Consider the following 19,609-nt stretch of genomic DNA (forward strand, 5'->3'; position numbering starts at 1 on the left):
CCGCCAACGCCGGCAGTAGAGGAGATGGAGAAATTACTCTCTGTCTGAGAAGTAAAATACTCTGTACAGGACGAGATGTTTGGGGGGCTAAAACACAAAGATCAAAAGGGATTTCCTGTACACGAAAAGGTACAGAATCTTATTCTTCATGAATGGGGACTCCCTGTAAAAGGTGTTCCCTCAGAGCTGAAAAACCAATTTCCCCTAGACGGGGATAGCACTTTATGGGAAATCCCAAAAGTATAGACGTACAGGTGTCCAGGGTAACTAAAAAGACAGCCCTTCCCTTTTGAGGACTGTTCCCAGCTCAAAGATCCTATGGATCAGAAAATTGAGAGCTTGTTAAGGAAGTCCTGGGACACTTCTACCAATCTACTTAAAACGAACATAGCCTCAACATACTTTGCCAGATCCCTATTCCTGTGGCAACGCACACTGGAGGATCATCTTACACAAGGCACCTCAAGAGAGGAAATACTTGAATCCTTTCAAAAGGCAACAGGGTTCCTAGCCGACGCCTCTGCTGAGTCTGTCCGGGTAGCAGCAAAATCCGCCGTCCTCTCCAACTCATCTAGGAGAGCACTGTGGCTAAAATCAGGGGGGGGACTTTTATCTCTAAGTCCAAGCTATGCGCCATTCCCCCATTCCCTTCCAGGGCCACTGTGCTCGGTCCAGTCCTGGATGATATCCCAGACAAGACTACGGGTAAGACGAAATCTGTTCCCGAACAAAGAAATCCTAAAAAACGCTTTATGCGACACCCCCCCCCACACCCCACCCCCCCGTGACCAACCCTTGCAGAGAGTTTATGGGAAAAGGGAAAACAGGGAGATGGAGTTATCCCAAGGGAGGCAAGGGCAAGAACAGTCGTTGTCCCACACCAGCAACAAACCCCAGACAAGCAATGATGGTGCTCCGGTCGGGGGTCTACTCTCGCTCTTCTTCACCCAGTGGCAGTCCATCTCCACAAACCAGTGGGTCCTCTGTACCATACGAGATGGACTGAGGATAGAATTCGAGAGGCCACCCCCGCAATGCCTGAGGGTCACCTCCCTACAATCACCACATCTCCAAGACTCCCTACTAAAGGACCTACAAATCCTACTTCGCACAAATCCCAGGTGCCAAACCAGGAGAAAGGAAGAGGCCATTACTTGCGCCTGTTCCTAGTAACAAAACCCTCAGGGGGAAAACGGGATCATCATAAACCTGAAGCCCTTAAACAAAGCGATACAGGCAATTCAAAATGGAATCAATCAGGTCTGCAATCCTGCTCCTCGGACAGAATTGGGTAATGGCGACAGTGGATCTGAGGGATGCATACTAGCATGTGCCAATCCATCAGAAACAGGAAATTCTTCAGATTCACAGTCTCTCACGGTCATCGGGTCAGCCATTTCCAATTAAACGTCCTACCCTTCGGCATTTCATCAGCACCGCGGGTATTTACCAAAATCATGGCGGAAGCAGTGATCTTCATCCGTCGCCAGGGAGTATGCATTCTCCCATATCTGGACGACTTTATCTTTGCACAGTCTAGCCCTCGTCTGAACATGGACGTGGCAAAGACCCTGGAAATATTAAAATCCCTGGGTTGGATTCCGAACCTGGAAAAATCAGATATTCATCCTTCCACGAGGAAGAATTTTCTGGGGGTTCTTTTGGATTCGGAGAAGAGGACATCCTTTCTACCCAGGGATCGTCAGGTCGACCTTGTCCGCAGGATAACCAGATTCAGGAACCAGAGGTCACCAACCTTAAGAGAGTCAATGTCTGTCCTAGGATCTTTGACTGCATGTATCCAGGTGGTTTCCTGGGCTCAAGCCCATACACGAGTCCTACAAACTCACGTACTTCTATACTCCAGAAAACGTCAGAACCCACTGACCAAGAGGATTCTACTTCTCAGTCATGTGAAATCGGCCCTGAGGTGGTGGTTTAACTATCGAAACCTTCAGAAGGGGTTCAGCTGGTACAAGCATCCCCTGAAAATTCTCCGTTCAGATGCCAGTCAACGGGGTTGGGGGGCAGTAGTAGAGGGATCCTACTTCCAGGGACGATGGCCCCCCAAACATCAACACCAGTTCCTCGAACCTGAAAGAGCTAAAAGCTGTAGAAGAGGCACTAAAAGCCTCATCAACACTGATCCAAAATCACCACGTCCGTGTCTATTCGGACAACATGACCACTGCGGCCTACCTCCGGCACCAGGGAGGCACGAAATACTCCGGTTTAAAAATAATAGCAGCCAGGATTTTTTCCTGGGCAGAAAAACACCTATTATCGGTCACAGAAGTACATCTGAAGGGGTCAGACAATACCCAAGCAGATTTCCTCAGCAGAAAGACATCCATCCAGAGGAGTGGTGCCTGGACCAAGCGGTCTTCTCACCTCTGACCGCAAGATGGGAGACTCCCGAGGTAGACCTATTTGTCAACAGACAAAATGCGAAAGTGAAGACATTCTTCTCTCTCTACCAGACGGACGGTGCACACGGAATATATGCCTTCGCCCAACTGTGGGATTTCGATCTTGCATATGCTTTTCCACCCATACCCATGCTGGCAAAAACATTACAAAATATCCGGACAGTCCCAATAATCTTAATCGCCAGGCCAGGGAGGAGCTGGTGCAGTGCCCTACTGGACATTGTTCAGGAAGGCCCCTGGCTTCTACCTCAAAAAGTCAACCTCCTTCACCAGGGTCCTCTACTATACCCGGACCTACGCAAATTGAACCTGGCAGCCTGGTTACTGAGACCGAAATCCTGAGAGCCAAAGGACTCTCGGATAAAGTAATCCAAACCCTCCAGAAAAGTAGAAAGCCAATAACCAATGCCATCGATACCAAGGTCTGGAAAATATTTTCATCTTGGTGTTCCCCAAACACCCCCCCGACCCATTTCGTCCCAATGTAACGCAAATCTTAGCCTTTTTACAAAAGGATATAGAAATGGGGCTTACACCTAGCACACTGAAGGTACAAGTATCAGCTCTTAGTACCTTTTTTTTAACTAGACTTAGCCGGCCACTGCTGGATCAAACACTTCATGACTTCGGCAGCTAGGATTCATCCTAAGCTTCGTAGTCAGGTTCCTCCTTGGGATCTGAATATAGTGCTTAACAGCCTAACCCTAGATCCATTCGAGCCTCTAACGTCTATGACCTTAAAGAACCTGACCCTCAAAATCATCTTCTTAGTTGCAATCACTACAGCTAGGCACATAGGAGAATTGCAGGCCCTGTCAATACAGGAACCTTATCTGACTCTCACTTCTGACAGTATTATTCTGAAGTTAGGTCACTCCTTTCTGTCTAAAGTGGTCTCAAACTTTCATAGAGATCACAATATTGTGCTACCCTCATTCTGCCCAAACCCTTCCAACCCTAAGGAAGCCTTTCATACTCTCGACGTCCGCAGGGTGGTCCTATTTTACCTCCAACAGACTGAAACCTGGCGGATCGATCAGAATCTATTCATACAGTTCTCGGGACGAAATACAGGCAAAAAGGCAGCAAAGAACACTATCGCTAACTGGATCAGGCAAGCTATCTGCCTGGCGTACTCATCACAGAATCTGGCTCCACCCGTTTCACTGAAAGCACAATCTACCCGTGTAGTATCAACATCATGGGCAGAGAGGGAACACTTCTTCAGAGCAGATATGCAGAACCGCCACCTGGTCATTGATCCACACATTCACCAGACACTACAGGCTAAATTTCAATCGGGATTTAATATTTGGCAGACGAGTTCTGCAGGCCGTGGTCCCTCACTAAAGAAACTAGCTGTTGGTATTGCTCCGATGCTGCTGTCGTGGAAGGTGACTGGAGAAAATAGAGTTAGTCTTACCGGTAATTCGGTTTCTAGGAACCTTCCACAACAGCACTAATTTCCCTCCTTAGCTGATGGTTTTTATTAGATGATTCCTGTACTTTGGTGGTAACAATACATGCTAGTGTGTCCAGGAAAACACTGGTGGTTGCAGGAAGGGGAGGGTTATTTAACCTCTTTGTGTTCCTGTCCCCTATTAGGATGGGGAGACAACCTCCTATGTTGCTGTCGTGGAAGGTTCCTAGAAACCGAATTACCGGTAAGACTAATTCTATTTTTAGATTAATTTATTAAAACTTAATTTTATTGATATTCTAAAAAGTACAGAGTCATTACAGTGAAATAAATTTGCCACCTTTTAGATATGTTCATATTCAATATGTCACCCATCATTTGTCTTCTTGGCATAGTTGGGATTCCCTGTTACACAATTCATAATCACAGTTTGCTTTAACAAACATTGGTGTAGGAAAATCTCATTATAGGGAGCTCACTGAATTTATGCATGCAGTGCCTCTGCATGTGCGACTGTAGTCACGGTTCAATTGCGCTCCTTCTGAAACTAACCTATCTGCTTCAATCCGTTGCTTTTTGATAAAGGTCCTGAATCTAGGACCGAAACGTGAAATGTATATTGCAATTAGATTGCCTTAAATAAAATTATCGCAATTCTACTGCTCAACCCCTTAGTGCTGAGTTTTTCTTTGTTTGAATTATATACGGACTGGAACCATACTCGGGCACCACTATCCTAACAGAGTGATGTATTGTACTATAAGTACCATCGTAGGATGTCACCGGTGTAACAAGTAAGGTCATAAAATTTCTTCCCTCCAAAATATTTCACCACCACTTGTGAGTGACATTATTGGAAAGTGGCAGTGTTTAGGAACCATAGCAACTCTGCCACAAAGCGGAGGCCACAAGGTTACAGAGCAGGACCCCCAAGTGCTGAGGAGCATCGTGCATAAGTCACCAACGCTCTGTTGACTCCATAACTGGACGAGCAGCTGCATGACAGCCTTGCATCACTAACCACAATAACAAATGTTGGATGCAGTGGTGTAAAGCCCGAACTCTGGAGCAGTGGGAACTTGTTCTGTGGACCAATGAGTCTCGATTCTTTGTCTGCCAGTCCGATGGGCCAGTCTGGTTTTTGTGAATATTAAGAGAACATTATCTGCCTGACTGCACTGTGCCAGCTGTGAAGTTTGGGATAAGGCGGTGAGGTTGTTATCAAGGGTCGGCCTAGGTCCCTTAGTTCCAGTGAAAAGAAACCATAATGAATCAGCTTACTAATACACTTTGGACAAAGGTTCCAATTTTGTGGAAACAGTTTAACAGTTTTCTGTTCTAGAATGACTGTGCCCCAATGCAGAAAGCAAGGTACATAAAGGTATGGTCTAGTGTGAAGTTTCCACAATCAGTGATGGTTTGGGGAGCCATGTCATCTGCTGGTGTAGGAAATTTTAGGGCACATCACGCTTCCCTCTGCCGACAATCTTTTTGGAGATGGAAACTTCATTCTCCAGCAGGACTTGGCACCTGTACACACTGCCAAAAGTACCAATACCTGCAGCGTCGGACTGGAACACCTTGGGCCCACCAGAGAAAATCATTCTTGGGGCCCACTATGTAGCTGCATAGAGTTAAATACCAGACCACCAATTATGCGGTAAAACACGCTAATATCCGGGTATAATATAAGGTTGTACATGTCTTAATTATGTAGCAGGAGTTGGGGTAGCCCCCTCATAGAATATAAAGCAGCCCCCTCACATAGTATAATGCAGCCATCTCATAGAATATAATGCAGCCATCTCATAGAATATAATACTGCCCCCCTCATAGGGAATAATGCACCCCCTCATAGGGAATAATGCACCCCCTCTTGGGTATAATACTGCCCCCCTCATAGGGTATAATGCACCCCCTCAAAGGGAATAATGCACCCCCTCATAGGGTATAATGCTGCCCCCTCATAGGGTATAATACTGCCCCCCTCATAGGGTATAATACTGCCCCCCTCATAGGGTATAATACTGCCCCCCTCATAGGGTATAATACTGCCCCCCTCATAGGGTATAATACTGCCCCCCTCATAGGGAATAATGCTGCCCTCCTCATAGGGTATAATGCTGCCTCCTCATAGGGTATAATACTGCCCCCCTCATAGGGAATAATGCACCCCCTCATAGGGTATAATGCTATATAGATATATAGATATAGAGTTAGATAGATATAGATAGAAAGATAGATGTAGAAATAGATAGTAGATAATGGATAGAAAGTAGATAATGGATAGATATAGATAGAAAGATTCATAGAGATAGATAGATAGATATAAAGATAGATATAGAAAGAAAGATAGATATAGAGATAGATAGAAAATAGATAATGGATAGATATATATAGAGATAGATAGCTATAGATAGAAAGATATAGAGATAGATAGATATATAGATAGAGATAGATAATAGATATATACAGATATAATAATAATAATATAGACATATATAGATAGATATAGAGATAAATATATATAGATAGATGGCTATAAATAAAAATAGATATAGAGATATATATAGAGATAGATATAGAGACAGATAGATATAGAAAGATATATAGATATAGAGATAATAGCTATAGAGATATGTATAGAGATAGATAGATATAGAGTTAGAAAGATAGATATAGAGATAGATAGAGATAGCTAGATAGATATAGATAGATATAATAGATAGAGATAGATGGATAGATCAATAGATAAAGAGAGATAGAGATATAGATAATGAGATATAGAGATAGATATAGAGATATAGTGTTAGAAAGATATAGAGATAGATATAGAGATAGATATAGAGATAATATATAGATAGCTATAGAGAGAGATATAGAGATAGATATAGAGAGAAACAGATATAGATATAGAGATAGATGAATAGATAGATAAAGAGAGATAGAGATATAGATAATGAGATATAGAGATAGATATAGAGATATAGTGTTAGATAGATATAGAGATAGATATAGAGATAGATATGGATATAGAGATAGATATGGATATAGAGATAGATAGATATAGATAGATATAGAGATAATATATAGATAGATAGATATAGAGATAATATATAGTTAGCTATAGAGAGAGAGATATAGAGATAGATATAGAGAAACAGATATAGATATAGAGATAGATAGGTAGATAGATATAGAGATAATAGATATAGAGATAGATAGATATAGATATAAAGATAGAGATAGAGAGAGCGGTAGATATAGAGAGAGATAGATACAGAGATCGATAAATAGAGAGATAGATATAGATAATAGATAGAGATAGATAGATAATAAATATAGAGATAACAGATATAGAGAGAGTAAGATAGAAAGATATAGAGATAGGTAGATAATAGAGATAGCTAGATAGATAGACATAATAGATAGATATAGAGATAGATGTAGAGATAGATGTAGAGATAGAAAGATAGATATAGAGATAGAGCGATAGATATAGATAGAGATAGATAATAGATAGAGATAGATAGATAGATATAGAGATAGAAAGATAGATATACAGAGAGATAGATATATAGATAGAGATAATAGATAGAGATAATAGATAGATATAGAGAGAAATAGATATAGAGATAATAGATATATATAGAGATAGATATAGAGAGAGATAGATACAGAGAAAAGATATAGAGAAAGATAGATATAGAGATAGAAAGATAGATATAGAGATAGAGCGATAGCTATACAGAGAGATAGATATAGAGATAGATAGCTATAGAGAGAGATATAGAGATAGATATAGAGAGAAATAGATATAGAGATAGATAGAGATAGAGATATAAAGATAGATATATAGATAGCGAGAGATATAGATATAGAGATAGATAGATACAGAGAAAAGATATAGAGATAGATAACGGATAGATAAATAGATAGGTATAGAGATAGATAGATAGATATAGATATTAGATAGAGATATATATAGATAAAGATAGATAGATATAGATGGTAGCTAGATAGATAATAAATATAGAGATAATAGATATAGAGATAGATAGAGTAAGATAGATAGATATAGAGATAGATAGACATAATAGATATAGAGATATATATAGAAAGAAAGATATATAGATATAGAGATAGATGTAGAGATAGAAAGATAGATATAAAGATAGAGCGATAGATATAGAAATAGATAGATAATAGATAGAGATAGATATAGATAATAGAGATAGAAAGATAGATATAAGAGAGATAGAGAGAGATATATATATAGAGATAGATAGATAGAGACAGATAGAGAGAGGAGAGATATAAAAAAAAAACCACAATACTCACCTCTCCTCCTCGCTCCCACGCTGATCCCGGCTTCAGTGTCAGGAGCTGCCCCCTCTGCCAGACACACAGCGGGTGCGCGATGTAGTGACGTCATCGCGCACTGGCTGTGAGCCAGGAGCAGAGAGGACTGAGGGCGGCGCCGGCCCTGATTTACAGCTGTAGTCTGCAGAGCAGCTTACTGGGCTGGGGGCGGGGCCTCTGGGGGTGTGGAGACCTGAAATGATATTCACTGCTTCGCAGTGAATATTCATTTCTCTTTAGCAGCGGGGACAGGGGCTCCTGCCTCCTGACACCCGCTGCTGCTCCGCTGGCAGGGGCCCCCATAGCAGCTGCATGGTGTGCGACACACCACTGGCTGGGGGCCCCTGGAGCAGCGGGGGCCCTAGGCAACTGCTGGCCCTGTATGCCAGCAGGTGCCAGGGCCCACCAGATGCCAGGGTCCACCGGAGAATCCACCGGTTCTCTGGTGGGCCAGTCCCACGCTGAATACCTGGTTTAAAAACAGTATCACTGATTGGCCAGCAAACTCGCCGGACCTTAACTCAATAGAGAATCCATGGGGTATTGTCAAGAGGAAGATGAGACACCAGACAACAATGCAGACGAGCTGAAGGCTGCTATCAAAGCAACCTGGCCTTCCATAACACCTCAGCAGTGCCACAGGCTGATCGCCTCCATGCCTCACCGCACTGATGCAGTAATTGATGCAAAAGAAGCCCCGACCAAGTATTTAGTGCATTTACTGAACATACATTTCACATTTTAAAATCATTTTTCAAGCTGGTGTTATGAGGTATTCTAATTTACTGAGATAATGACTTTTGGGTTTTCATTGGCTGCAAGCCATAGTCATCAACATTAACAGAAATAAACGCATGAAACGGATCACTCTGTTTATAATGACTCTATATAGCATGAGTTTCACTTTTTGTATTGAAGAACTGCAATTAACTTTTTGATGATATTCTAATTTTGTGAGAAGCACCTACCTGTATGTCCAGTTTCTTGGTTGCAGGGTTGTCATTATTATTTCTACGGGATTGTTTCACTTACTAGTACATCAAAACTCTGCTACCATGAATATTCCTTTGTTTTTTGTTTCATATTCCTTAAATCAGAGAGTTATATCATACAAAATACTATATGTTTCCCACATGTCTACTTTACATCAGCATAATTTTTGAAACATGATTTTTTATTTTGTTAGGAAGTTATAAGGGTTAAAAGTTGACCAGCGATTTCTAATTTTTTCCAACACAATTTACAAAACCATTTTTTTAGGGACCACATCACATTTGAAGTGACTGAGGGGCCTGTATGACAGAAGATACCCAAAAATGACACCATTTTAAAAACTGCACCCCTCAAGGTGCTCAAAACCACATTCAAGAAGTTTATTAATCCTTCAGGTGCTTCACAGGAATTTTTGGAATGTGGAAGGAAAAGAATGAACATTTAACTTTGTGTCACAAAAATTTAACTTTAGATCCCAAATATTTTATTTTCGTAGAGGGAAGCAGAAAAAAAATGAACTGCAAAATTTGTTGTGCAATTTCTCCTGAGCATGCCGATATCCCGTATGTGGGTTAAAACCACTGTTTCAGCACACGGCAGGACTCAGAATGGAAGGAGCGCCATTTGACTTTTTGAATGTAAAATTTGCTGGATTAATTACTGGACGCCATGTTGCATTTGGAGAGTGCCTAAACAGTGGATACTGCCAACAATTCACACCATTTTGGAAACTAGACTCCTCAGGGAACTTGTCTAGGTGTGTGGTGAGCACCTTGAACCCCAAAATGCTTCACAGAAGTTTATAAATTTGAGCCACGAAAATAAAAAAAAATCACATGTTTTTAGCCCCAAATTTTGCATTTTTACAAGGGTAACAGGAGAAATTTTACCATGCAATTTGTTGTGCAATTTCTCCTGAGTACGCAGGTACCTCATATGTTGGTGTAAAAGACTGTTTAGGCTTATGGCAGGGCTGAGAAAAGGAGTGACATTTTGGAACGCAGACTTTGTTGGAATGGTCTTCCGGTGTCAATGGTCACCTATGTGCCTGAACAGTGGAAAATCACCACAAGTGACACCATTTTAGAAGCTAGACCCCTTAAGGAATGTATTTAGATGTGTGGTAGGCACATTGAACCCCCAGCTTCTTCACAGACGTTTCTAACATAGAGAATAAAAAGAATCACATTTTTACCACAAAAATGTTAATTTAGCCCCAATTGTTTTTATGTATTTTCAAAGATAGCAGGAAAAAATGGACCCCAAAATTTGTTGTGTAATTTCTCCTGAGTATGCAGATGCCCCATATGTGTTCAAAAACTACGTTTGAGGCACAGTGAAAAGCTCAAAAGGGAAGAAGCGCCCTATTGGATATTAACACCTTCATGACCAATTACTTATAGGTACGTCCTCAATTGTGTCCCTGCCTTTGATGCGGGCAATAGCGCCGAGCCTGCATCTTTTCCTGCACATAACAGCTGATTTGATCGCCTGTCATGTGCTTCTAACAGCCGTGGGTGGATTCGCAATCCACCCGCGGCTGTTAAGGTAAATTCTACTGTCAAATTCTGACAGCAGCATTTCACACGTCCTAACTGGAAGCATGTCACAAGACCCGCCCATTGGCGCCACTGTCACATGATTGCAGGGCACCGTTGGGCAGTCATGACAGCTTGGGGTCTCCAGAAGACGACCTTACCTGCCTCTTATGACTGCAGGCCTGTGGCTGGAGTTCATAGGAGATGATTTATGCTACACATAGAACTGAATGCCTGCTATGTGTTGCACAGGAGATAGGATGATCGCAGTTTCAAGTCTTCTAAGGGGACTGTTGAAACCAGCAAAAAGTTAACTTGTTTATTTTTTAACAGGTAAAAAATAAAGTTCAAATAACCCCATTGTTGCCCCATTCAAAAGAAAAAAAACACATTGACGGAAAAATAAATAAGTTTATGATCCTGGGAAGAAGGGGAGCGAAAAATGGAAATGTGCCCATGGTTGAAGGGGTTAAAAGGTATCAATCACTGAGGACTCTCAGTATTTCTTTTTAAAGCTGCCTATGCAGGAAACAACCAGCAGGGGTCGCACATATACAGAGGATTGCTCTTGCAGACCTATCACACCAGGCTAAATCATTGTAGAGGAATATTTAAATGTCTTCTCTGAAAAAAAGTAACTCTAGGCAAAACCCGAGTGAAGTCATGGCTCTACGCCTTTTCAGAGGTCTTTCTGCTTCATCTTTTCAGCACACTTCATTGTTGGGTATTGCTGCAGTGTGAAGTTTTCACTATGTATGAAGTGCGTGCTTTATGTTTTTACCAGCAGTTGTTCCTGCATATTGTTTCTGATCGTCTTATGAAAATGCTTGAACTTGTCAAATGACTTATACTAATGACAGCGCCTCAAAGTGCAAAAATAGAAGGCTTAGAAGAAATCCCATCCTACAGAGTTGCATGACCCCTCTCAGCTCTGTTACAGGGTTAAAAACAGTTTTGGTTCCGGAGAATGCAGTGACACGATTCCCAGTGTTTGCTGATTTCTAATGGAGCGCCCCGCGGGGCTGGGGGAACTCGGTACCGGGCCCGTCGACTTCAATGGGGGTCGGAGTCACGGCGGCGGCGACCCGGTCTGTGGCCCAGAGGCGTCCAGTAATAAAATAGGGGAAAGTTGTGGTAAAAATGAAAATAAAGTTATTAGATGGTGAAATATGTGACGCCACCTGTGGTATTCTAGTCAGAGGTGACCAGCGCTGCGGTGTTGCTTCTCCGGGATGGATGTTGGGCGCAGCTATGATGTTGTAGCCCTCCAAAGGTAGGGCTGTAGTCCCAGGGCAAAGATGTTAAATAAATAGTAAAAATGGCTGTGAACGTTGGGGTGCAGATAAATGAGAGAAAGACACAGTGAGGTGCAGTTTCTTTACCTTTTACTGGTAATAGGTTGCAGTCCGGAGTACCACATCCAGGTGACGGAATGAGTCCGGCTCGCCTGGAGGCATTCAGGGAATCCACCTTGCCAGGTGGAGATTTAGGACCTTCCTTTCTGCACTTTGTGTGTGGGTCTCCGCTGTATATAACTATGGTGCGACCCTCTATTCGTGATGGTTTCACTAACCTGTACAGCTGTCAGCGTGAGTCTACTCCACGGTACCGTTCTCTTCACAGTCAGCCCTGGGCTCCTTATCCGCTGCTGTGCCCTCAGGTGATTAATGTGCACAGGAATTTACAATCCCCTGTACTTTCAGATTCAGCTATCAGGGCGTACAGTTACTGTCAGCCTAGGACTCTGATGTCCCTTTTCTCTTTATTAGCGCTTCACTCAAGGGTCTGCTATATGCAATATTTTAGCTTCCCTAGAGTCTCTGTCTCTGCTCTTGTCCTTTCCCTCTTCACAGATCAGTTCCCTGTCTTCATCTGACAGGATCTTCCAGAAAGATCTCTTTACCTCACGTTTAAACTGTCATCATTTCTTTTCACAGCTCACAGCTGTTTCGTTTCCATGACAACTCCCTCAGCTGATTTCTAGCTGACTCACCAACCCCCTCTGCTGGCCAGAATTTATAAGGCATCTCCCTTTTCTGACCTGCAGCAGGAAATTGTGATTATTTTTTTTCTATTACCTGGCATGGGGGTCCCTTTCTGCCTCCAAGCATGACTTCACCTCTTAGAGGGAGGTAATGTCACTGTGACAACCGGACTCTGGGGTGTCACACTAACATTACTATAACTTATCGTGCAAAAACTGAAAAATCTTTCAGCTCCTCTTGATAGAAATCCTCCAATCTGTATTTAATTGTGCTTACACAAAGAACGGCAGATAGGTTTGAAACGCGTTGCTTTTTTGCCCTATATTCTGAGAATTTTTCAATAATGATTAAAGTTTGAAGGCATTGGAACATTTTTTTTTAATTTTTCCATTTTACTGGCATTCAGTTATTTCTGCTAAGTTGCCTTTCTTTTTTCAATTTCTTGCATATATGTTATATAGTGTCATGATTTGATATGCTGGGACATGACGACAAAGAAGGAGGAAGATGACCATACTGAACCCAAAGGTCACCTCATTAGCGATATGGACCAATTAAGATATTGAGCTTCAAAAAAACAGTATATGCAGACAGCAAAAATCAGCACACCAGTATTAATAATACATAGTTGTATTTATTAAGATATATATAATTACTTTATTAAGTAGAATATAATTATATAAATATAATGTAAAATTATAATTTCCACATATTTGCAGCACATCTGTGCCTAATATACAATAACCAGCTGGACACTAAGGCTGTGTGCCACGTTGCATTTTGTATGCGTTTCTGCCACAGCGGAAATGCTTAAACGCTAATAAAACGCATCCCCATGCAATCCTATGGGATTCCGCAGTTGCTGCGACCATGCTGCAGATTTTACCGCTGCGGAATCGCATAACCGTAAAATCCACAGCATGTCCATTATTTCTGCGGAATCGTGCTGGTTCCACCGCCATTGGATTGCATTGAAACGCTCACTTTACGCATGTGGCTGTGCCCACCATGCGTAAAGTGAGCGCTTGATGTGCGGATGGTACCCACGGTCTGGAGCGTCAATAGTAAAAGATAGAATGTTAAAAATAATTTTAAAAAAATATGGATATACTTGCCCTCTTTCAGCCCCCAGAGTATTCCCACCTCTCAGCCACGCTGCCAGCATCTTCCGTTCCCAGGGATGCCTTGCGACAATGACCTCTGATGACTCCGGGGGCCAACAGAGGGTAAGTATATCCCTATTTTTTTTTTTTATTATTTTTAACATTCTATCTTTTACTATTGATGCTGTATAGGCAGCATCAATAGTAAAAAGTTGGTCACACTTGTCAAGCACTAGGCTTGACAAGTGTGACCAACCTGTCAATCACTTTTCCAAGCGATGTTTCAAATCGTTTGGAAAAGCGCTAGCATTCTCCAAGCTAAAAACGCTTGTGTTTTGCGGGAAAACGCATGCACATTCCGCATGCATTTTACCCTCAGTGGGGAGTTGCGGAAATGCTGCAGACAATTTCACAGCATTTCGGCAACGTGGGCACATAGCCTTATACTGAAGGTCAGTCACACTTTGGAGCATATTTTCTACATTCCAGAAAAGGAGAAATGTACATGATTCTTTCTGCCTTAGAAAGTATTTTGAAGACAAGGTCTTAAAGAGGGACCTGTCGGCACTATTGATGTTAGTTTTAGTAAATACTTGTATTCCCTAGGAAATGTGCTGTTCCTGTTATTCCTCCTAGAAATGTATACATAAAATAAAAAATGAACCTGGTGTTGCTAGTCTCCTTATTTAAGGGACTTTGCCATTGTGTACCCCCAACTGTTAACACCTACTAGTCCATTTAAAGCACCACTCCACTGGGTTTATTTTATTGCAGCGCTGAAGTGGTGCTACTAAAGTAAGTTCCCTGCACCCCATTCTTATACTTACCAGTTTTTCCCGGTGAAGCTCCGGTCCCTCACCGCCATCTTGGGACCGCAACTTCTGACTGACCGGAAGTCAGAGGTAACAGGCTCAAGCTCTCAATGTAAGTCTATAAGAGCCTGTCCTTGTTCTGGCTCTCAGACTTACATTGAGTTGTGACTTCCAGATCGCTCTAACAAACACTGGAGTGATCCAGCAGGTCATGAAACTGCTGGAGACCGTCAGGAGCAGCGCCGGGAACAGATAAAGCCAGCGGCTGGTAAGCAGGAGACCGGTGCCAGGGAACTTAGGTTAGTAGCAGCACTGCAATAAAGAAACACTGGTGTGATGCTGTAGTCACAGATTTCTGGGAGGAATAACAGAGGAAGAAAATAATGTAGCATTATAAGAAAAGATGCTCCAGAATACCTATAGTGCCTACAAGTAGTATTCAACCCCCTGTAGATTTAGCAGGTATACACATTCGGAATTAACTTGGCATTGTGACATTTGGACTGTAGATCATCCTGGAAGTGTGAAATGCACTGCAGCAAAAAAGAATGTTATTTCTTTGTTTAATTTTTTTTTAAATTGTGAAAAGTTTATTCAGAGGGTCATTTATTATTCAACCCCTCAAACCACCAGAATTCTGTTTGGTTCCCCTAAAGTATTAAGAAGTATTTCAGGCACAAAGAACAATGAGCTTCACATGTTTGGATTAAATATCTCTTTTTCCAGCCTTTTCTGACTATTTAAGACCCTCCCCAAACTTGTGAACAGCACTCATACATGGTCAACATGGGAAAGACAAAGGAGCATTCCAAGGCCATCAGAGACAAGATCGTGGAGGGTCACAAGGCTGGCAAGGGGTACAAAACCCTTTCCAAGGAGTTGGGCCTACCTGTCTCCACTGTTGGGAGCATCATCCGGAAGTGGAAGGCTTATGGAACTACTGTTAGCCTTCCACGGCCTGGACAGCCTTTGAAAGTTTTCTCCCGTGCCGAGGCCAGGCTTGTCCGAAGAGTCAAGGCTAACCCAAGGACAACAAGGAAGGAGCTCCGGGAAGATCTCATGGCAGTGGGGACATTGGTTTCAGTCAATACCATAAGTAACGTACTCCACCACAATGGTCTCCGTTCTACAGTTTGCTCATGATCACTTGGAGGACTCTGAGACAGACTGGTTCAAGGTTCTCTGGTCTGATGAGACCAAGATCGAGATCTTTGGTGCCAACCACACACGTGACGTTTGGAGATTGGATGGCACTGCATACGACCCCAAGAATACCATCCCTACAGTCAAGCATGGTGGTGGCAGCATCATGCTGTGGGGCTGTTTCTCAGCCAAGGGGCCTGGCCATCTGGTCCGCATCCATGGGAAGATGGATAGCACGGCCTACCTGGAGATTTTGGCCAAGAACCTCCGCTCCTCCATCAAGGATCTTAAGATGGGTCGTCATTTCATCTTTCAACAAGACAACGACCCAAAGCACACAGCCAAGAAAACCAAGGCCTGGTTCAAGAGGCAAAAAATCAAGGTGTTGGAGTGGCCTAGTTAGTCTCCTGACCTTAACCCAATTGAAAACTTGTGGAAGGAGCTCAAGATTAAAGTCCACATGAGACACCCAAAGAACCTAGATAACTTGGAGAAGATCTGCATGGAGGAGTGGGCCAAGATAACTCCAGAGACCTGTGCCGGCCTGATCAGGTCTTATAAAAGACGATTATTAGCTGTAATTGCAAACAAGGGTTATTCCACAAAATATTAAACCTAGGGGTTGAATAATAATTGACCCACACTTGTATGTTTAAAATTTATTAAAATTTAACTGAGCAACATAACTTTTTGGTTTGTAAGATTTATGCATCTGTTAATAAATCCTGCTCTTGTGTGAAGTTTGAAGGCTCTAACTTATTTGCATCTTATCAAACCTGCTAAATCTGCAGGGGGTTGAATACTACTTGTAGGCACTTGTATATTATAGGAAGTACATATAGTTTCTAAGACTGGATCTACTACGTCACAACACAAGTTACGTGTCCAAAGAGTCCAGTATGGTGTTCCGATTGCAGGGGTGGGGAATCTTTGACCCGTGGACCGTTTGCATGTCATTATAACCTTTTCTCTGACCCCAGCGCACATTCCCGGGGACGGCAGTGCTTAGGCCGGCAACGACATCTTGCCAGCCCTTTAAACCATTCTTGCACTATGAGCACACGCATGCAGTGTTCACTACTGAAAGCTGCAACATGTACAATGTAGGATTACGTCCTGAAGCTGATCTGTGCTAACTTCAAGATGTACTCAGTGGGTGGAGTTAGCGCACAATGCGTTCCTGTCGCACAGATGAACACAGTAGTAGCAGCAGCCCCTGTATCTCCTGTGATGTACGTGCTGCAACCTCCAGCCCCAAGGTCGCCTGTGTGATGTATATGCTCCTGCCTCAGCATCTCCTATGTGAGATATATTTAGCCATCTTGTCGTCTCCTATGTTATGTATAAAGCAGACCTCCCAGCACTTGAGTTCTACAAAAGTAATATGAGCAGTGATGAATTCCCCACTAATTTACATCTGTGCACTGAACAACTTACTGTTGCGAAATTTATCACAAAGATTTGAATGCACTCCACACCGACCTGGAAAAGCAGTTGTGAGTAGCAACATTATCATCAATACCACACCTCATCAAAGAGAAGCAATTCGAGCCATCCCTGCGATATAGCAACATGATATAAGTGATAAGCTAGTTAGTGGAATAGTGATATCACCAAAAAAGTGAAAATCCGTGCTTGCATGCTTTATTATAATGAGATATGTTCAGTAACTACATGGAGTCTGGTGGTCTGAAAATGTCCTCCTTTCTCAATAATGACTGTTCTGCCTTCCATTGCTCTGCCTGTTGAGGGTGGGATTGTGGCGTTCTTATATACCATACTCAATCTCAAGGCAGTACAAGGAGAGATTTACCTAAGAGAATTATAGAACATACAAACTGTAAGCAACTAAAAACAAAAGTCACCAGATACGTAGTGAGCCAAATAAGCCATGAAAACAGTCTAGTGAGCCCCTTTAAAAAAGTGTTGTCCCCTTTCAGTAAACATTGAGCTTTAAAAAGTAATTAAACTTTCTTTGTGAGTTTTCAGACTGAGCAGGTACTTGAATTGCCTGCCGATCAGTGGGGTCCAGATCCTGAGACCCCCACAAGTGTGCAGCTCAGCAGATAGGAGTGCGCACACAGAGGGGTACAGACTCAATATAGAAAGCATAGGCTATAAAGCTATTGAATCCGAACTTTGGACTCTGTGCACGCTCAGACAGGAGCGGTGTGCTCCTGTCTGCTGAGCTGGGCATTACTCGGGGGGGGTGGGGGGTGTTCATTGTGCAATTGGCAAAGTTCTCAGGACTTGGGTTCCCCACTGATCGGCAGGCAATTTAAGTTCCTGCTAAATATGAAAAATCACAAAGAAAGTTTAGCTACGTTTTAGGCTATGTTTAGTTCTAATTAAAAATAAATAAGTAAATAATGGATTGCTAATTCACACCGAGTCCAGCGCTGGCTCACCACCACTGCCCCAGTCTCCATTCGTCTGCAGCGCTGACATTATGGTGACAGGTCTGCAGCCAATCACAGATCTCAGCGGAGAGACATTGGCAGTATTGACGGCACAAGCTGCTGATCTCAATGATTGGCTGTAATACTGTTGACGCAACGAGCCAGAGAGCCAACGCTGCATGAGATGAGGATAGAAATACCTTTTTGTTTTTTTACATAGCTACCGCAGCTTATAACACAGTTTTTCTGAAAGGGGATAGCCTCTTTAAAAAGGAAACTTGCAGAAAATATATAGGCCTCATAATAACTTTATATCCTGTGAACTAGATATCTGACAATCTATTTGATGATTTTGTATGCAAAACATTCATTTCCGGTACATGCTTACACACTGTTTCCACCCTTCTGTTTTATTTAACACAAATATATATAGAAAGGATAATCTCAAATCTTTTTTTTTTTAACGAAAATCAGAATACTTCTATAATTAAACCTATTCTAAAGGTAAGTTCACAGCCAGAGATACATGTACGATTACGGTCTGGCTTCCACCTAATCCAAGTGACACAGTACATGATCATGTAATATTTGATGACTTGAAAACTTTTTATTACACACAGGGCATTTCATTTGCTGTCCTCTTGTAGAACTTGCTCCTTGCTGTCAATTAAATGAGAAGACGTTATTAAAATGTGCCATCTACCACACTACCATGCATGGTGCAGAAGAGGCGACGGTGCAAACATGGCGTTAACTACAACTGGCAATTTTTTAAATTAAATGGCATTCAAGAAACAAATCCCATGTGGATATTATTTTAACCACTTGTGGCATGGATTTATTTTTTGTAATTGTGAGCATGATTTGCAAGCCAAACTGGTTTGATTTCAGAATGCGTGCCAACATATTATTTGGTCCCTTTTGTCCCACAGTACATGTCCGTTTAGCAATCTTCATTAATATGGAAAAGCACAGTAGTCAGACTATGTTGTTCCCAACAGAAATGACTAGAAAACATACGTGACCTATGGGCAACATTTACAGTTGTGGCCAAAAGTATTGACACCCCTGCAATTCTGTCAGATAATACTCAGTTTCTTCCTGAAAATGATTGCAAACACAAATTCTTTAGTATTATTATCTTCATTTCATTTGTCTTAAATGAAAAAACACAAAAGAGAATGAAGCAAAAAGCAAAACATTGATCATTTCACACACAACTCCAAAAATGGGCCAGACAAAAGTATTGGCACCCTCAGTCTAATACTTTGTTGCACAACCTTTAGCCAAAATAACTGCGACCAACCGCTTCGGTAACCATCAATGAGTTTCTTACAATGCTCTGCTGGAATTTTAGACCATTCTTCTTTGGCAAACTGCTCCAGGTCCCTGATATTTGAAGGGTGCCTTCTCCAAACTGCCATT

At 42.1% G+C, this 19,609-nt stretch overlaps 1 protein-coding gene across 3 annotated transcripts in view; it reads right to left on the minus strand.

Annotated features, from left to right (window-relative positions):
- Positions 1–13,341: 13,341 nt before the first annotated feature.
- Positions 13,342–19,609, minus strand: part of CALCOCO2 (calcium binding and coiled-coil domain 2) — a 104,121-nt gene continuing 97,853 nt past the window's right edge. Inside the window, exons 18-19 of one of the 3 annotated variants that reach the window (XM_073572402.1) lie at positions 18,803–18,844; positions 13,342–17,598 (exon numbers count right to left, since the gene is read on the minus strand). In XM_073572402.1, the coding sequence (XP_073428503.1) occupies positions 17,554–17,598; positions 18,803–18,844 (87 nt within the window). In that variant the 3' untranslated portion in view covers positions 13,342–17,553. Of the gene's footprint in view, positions 18,845–19,609 lie in introns of all 3 variants that reach the window. The other 2 variants (XM_073572403.1, XM_073572401.1) reach the window with 2 other exon arrangements.

This window comes from Dendrobates tinctorius, unplaced genomic scaffold (genome assembly GCF_039654945.1).
Source record: "Dendrobates tinctorius isolate UK_male_01 unplaced genomic scaffold, ASM3965494v1 ptg000032l, whole genome shotgun sequence".
Classification (NCBI taxonomy): Eukaryota; Metazoa; Chordata; class Amphibia; order Anura; family Dendrobatidae; genus Dendrobates; species Dendrobates tinctorius.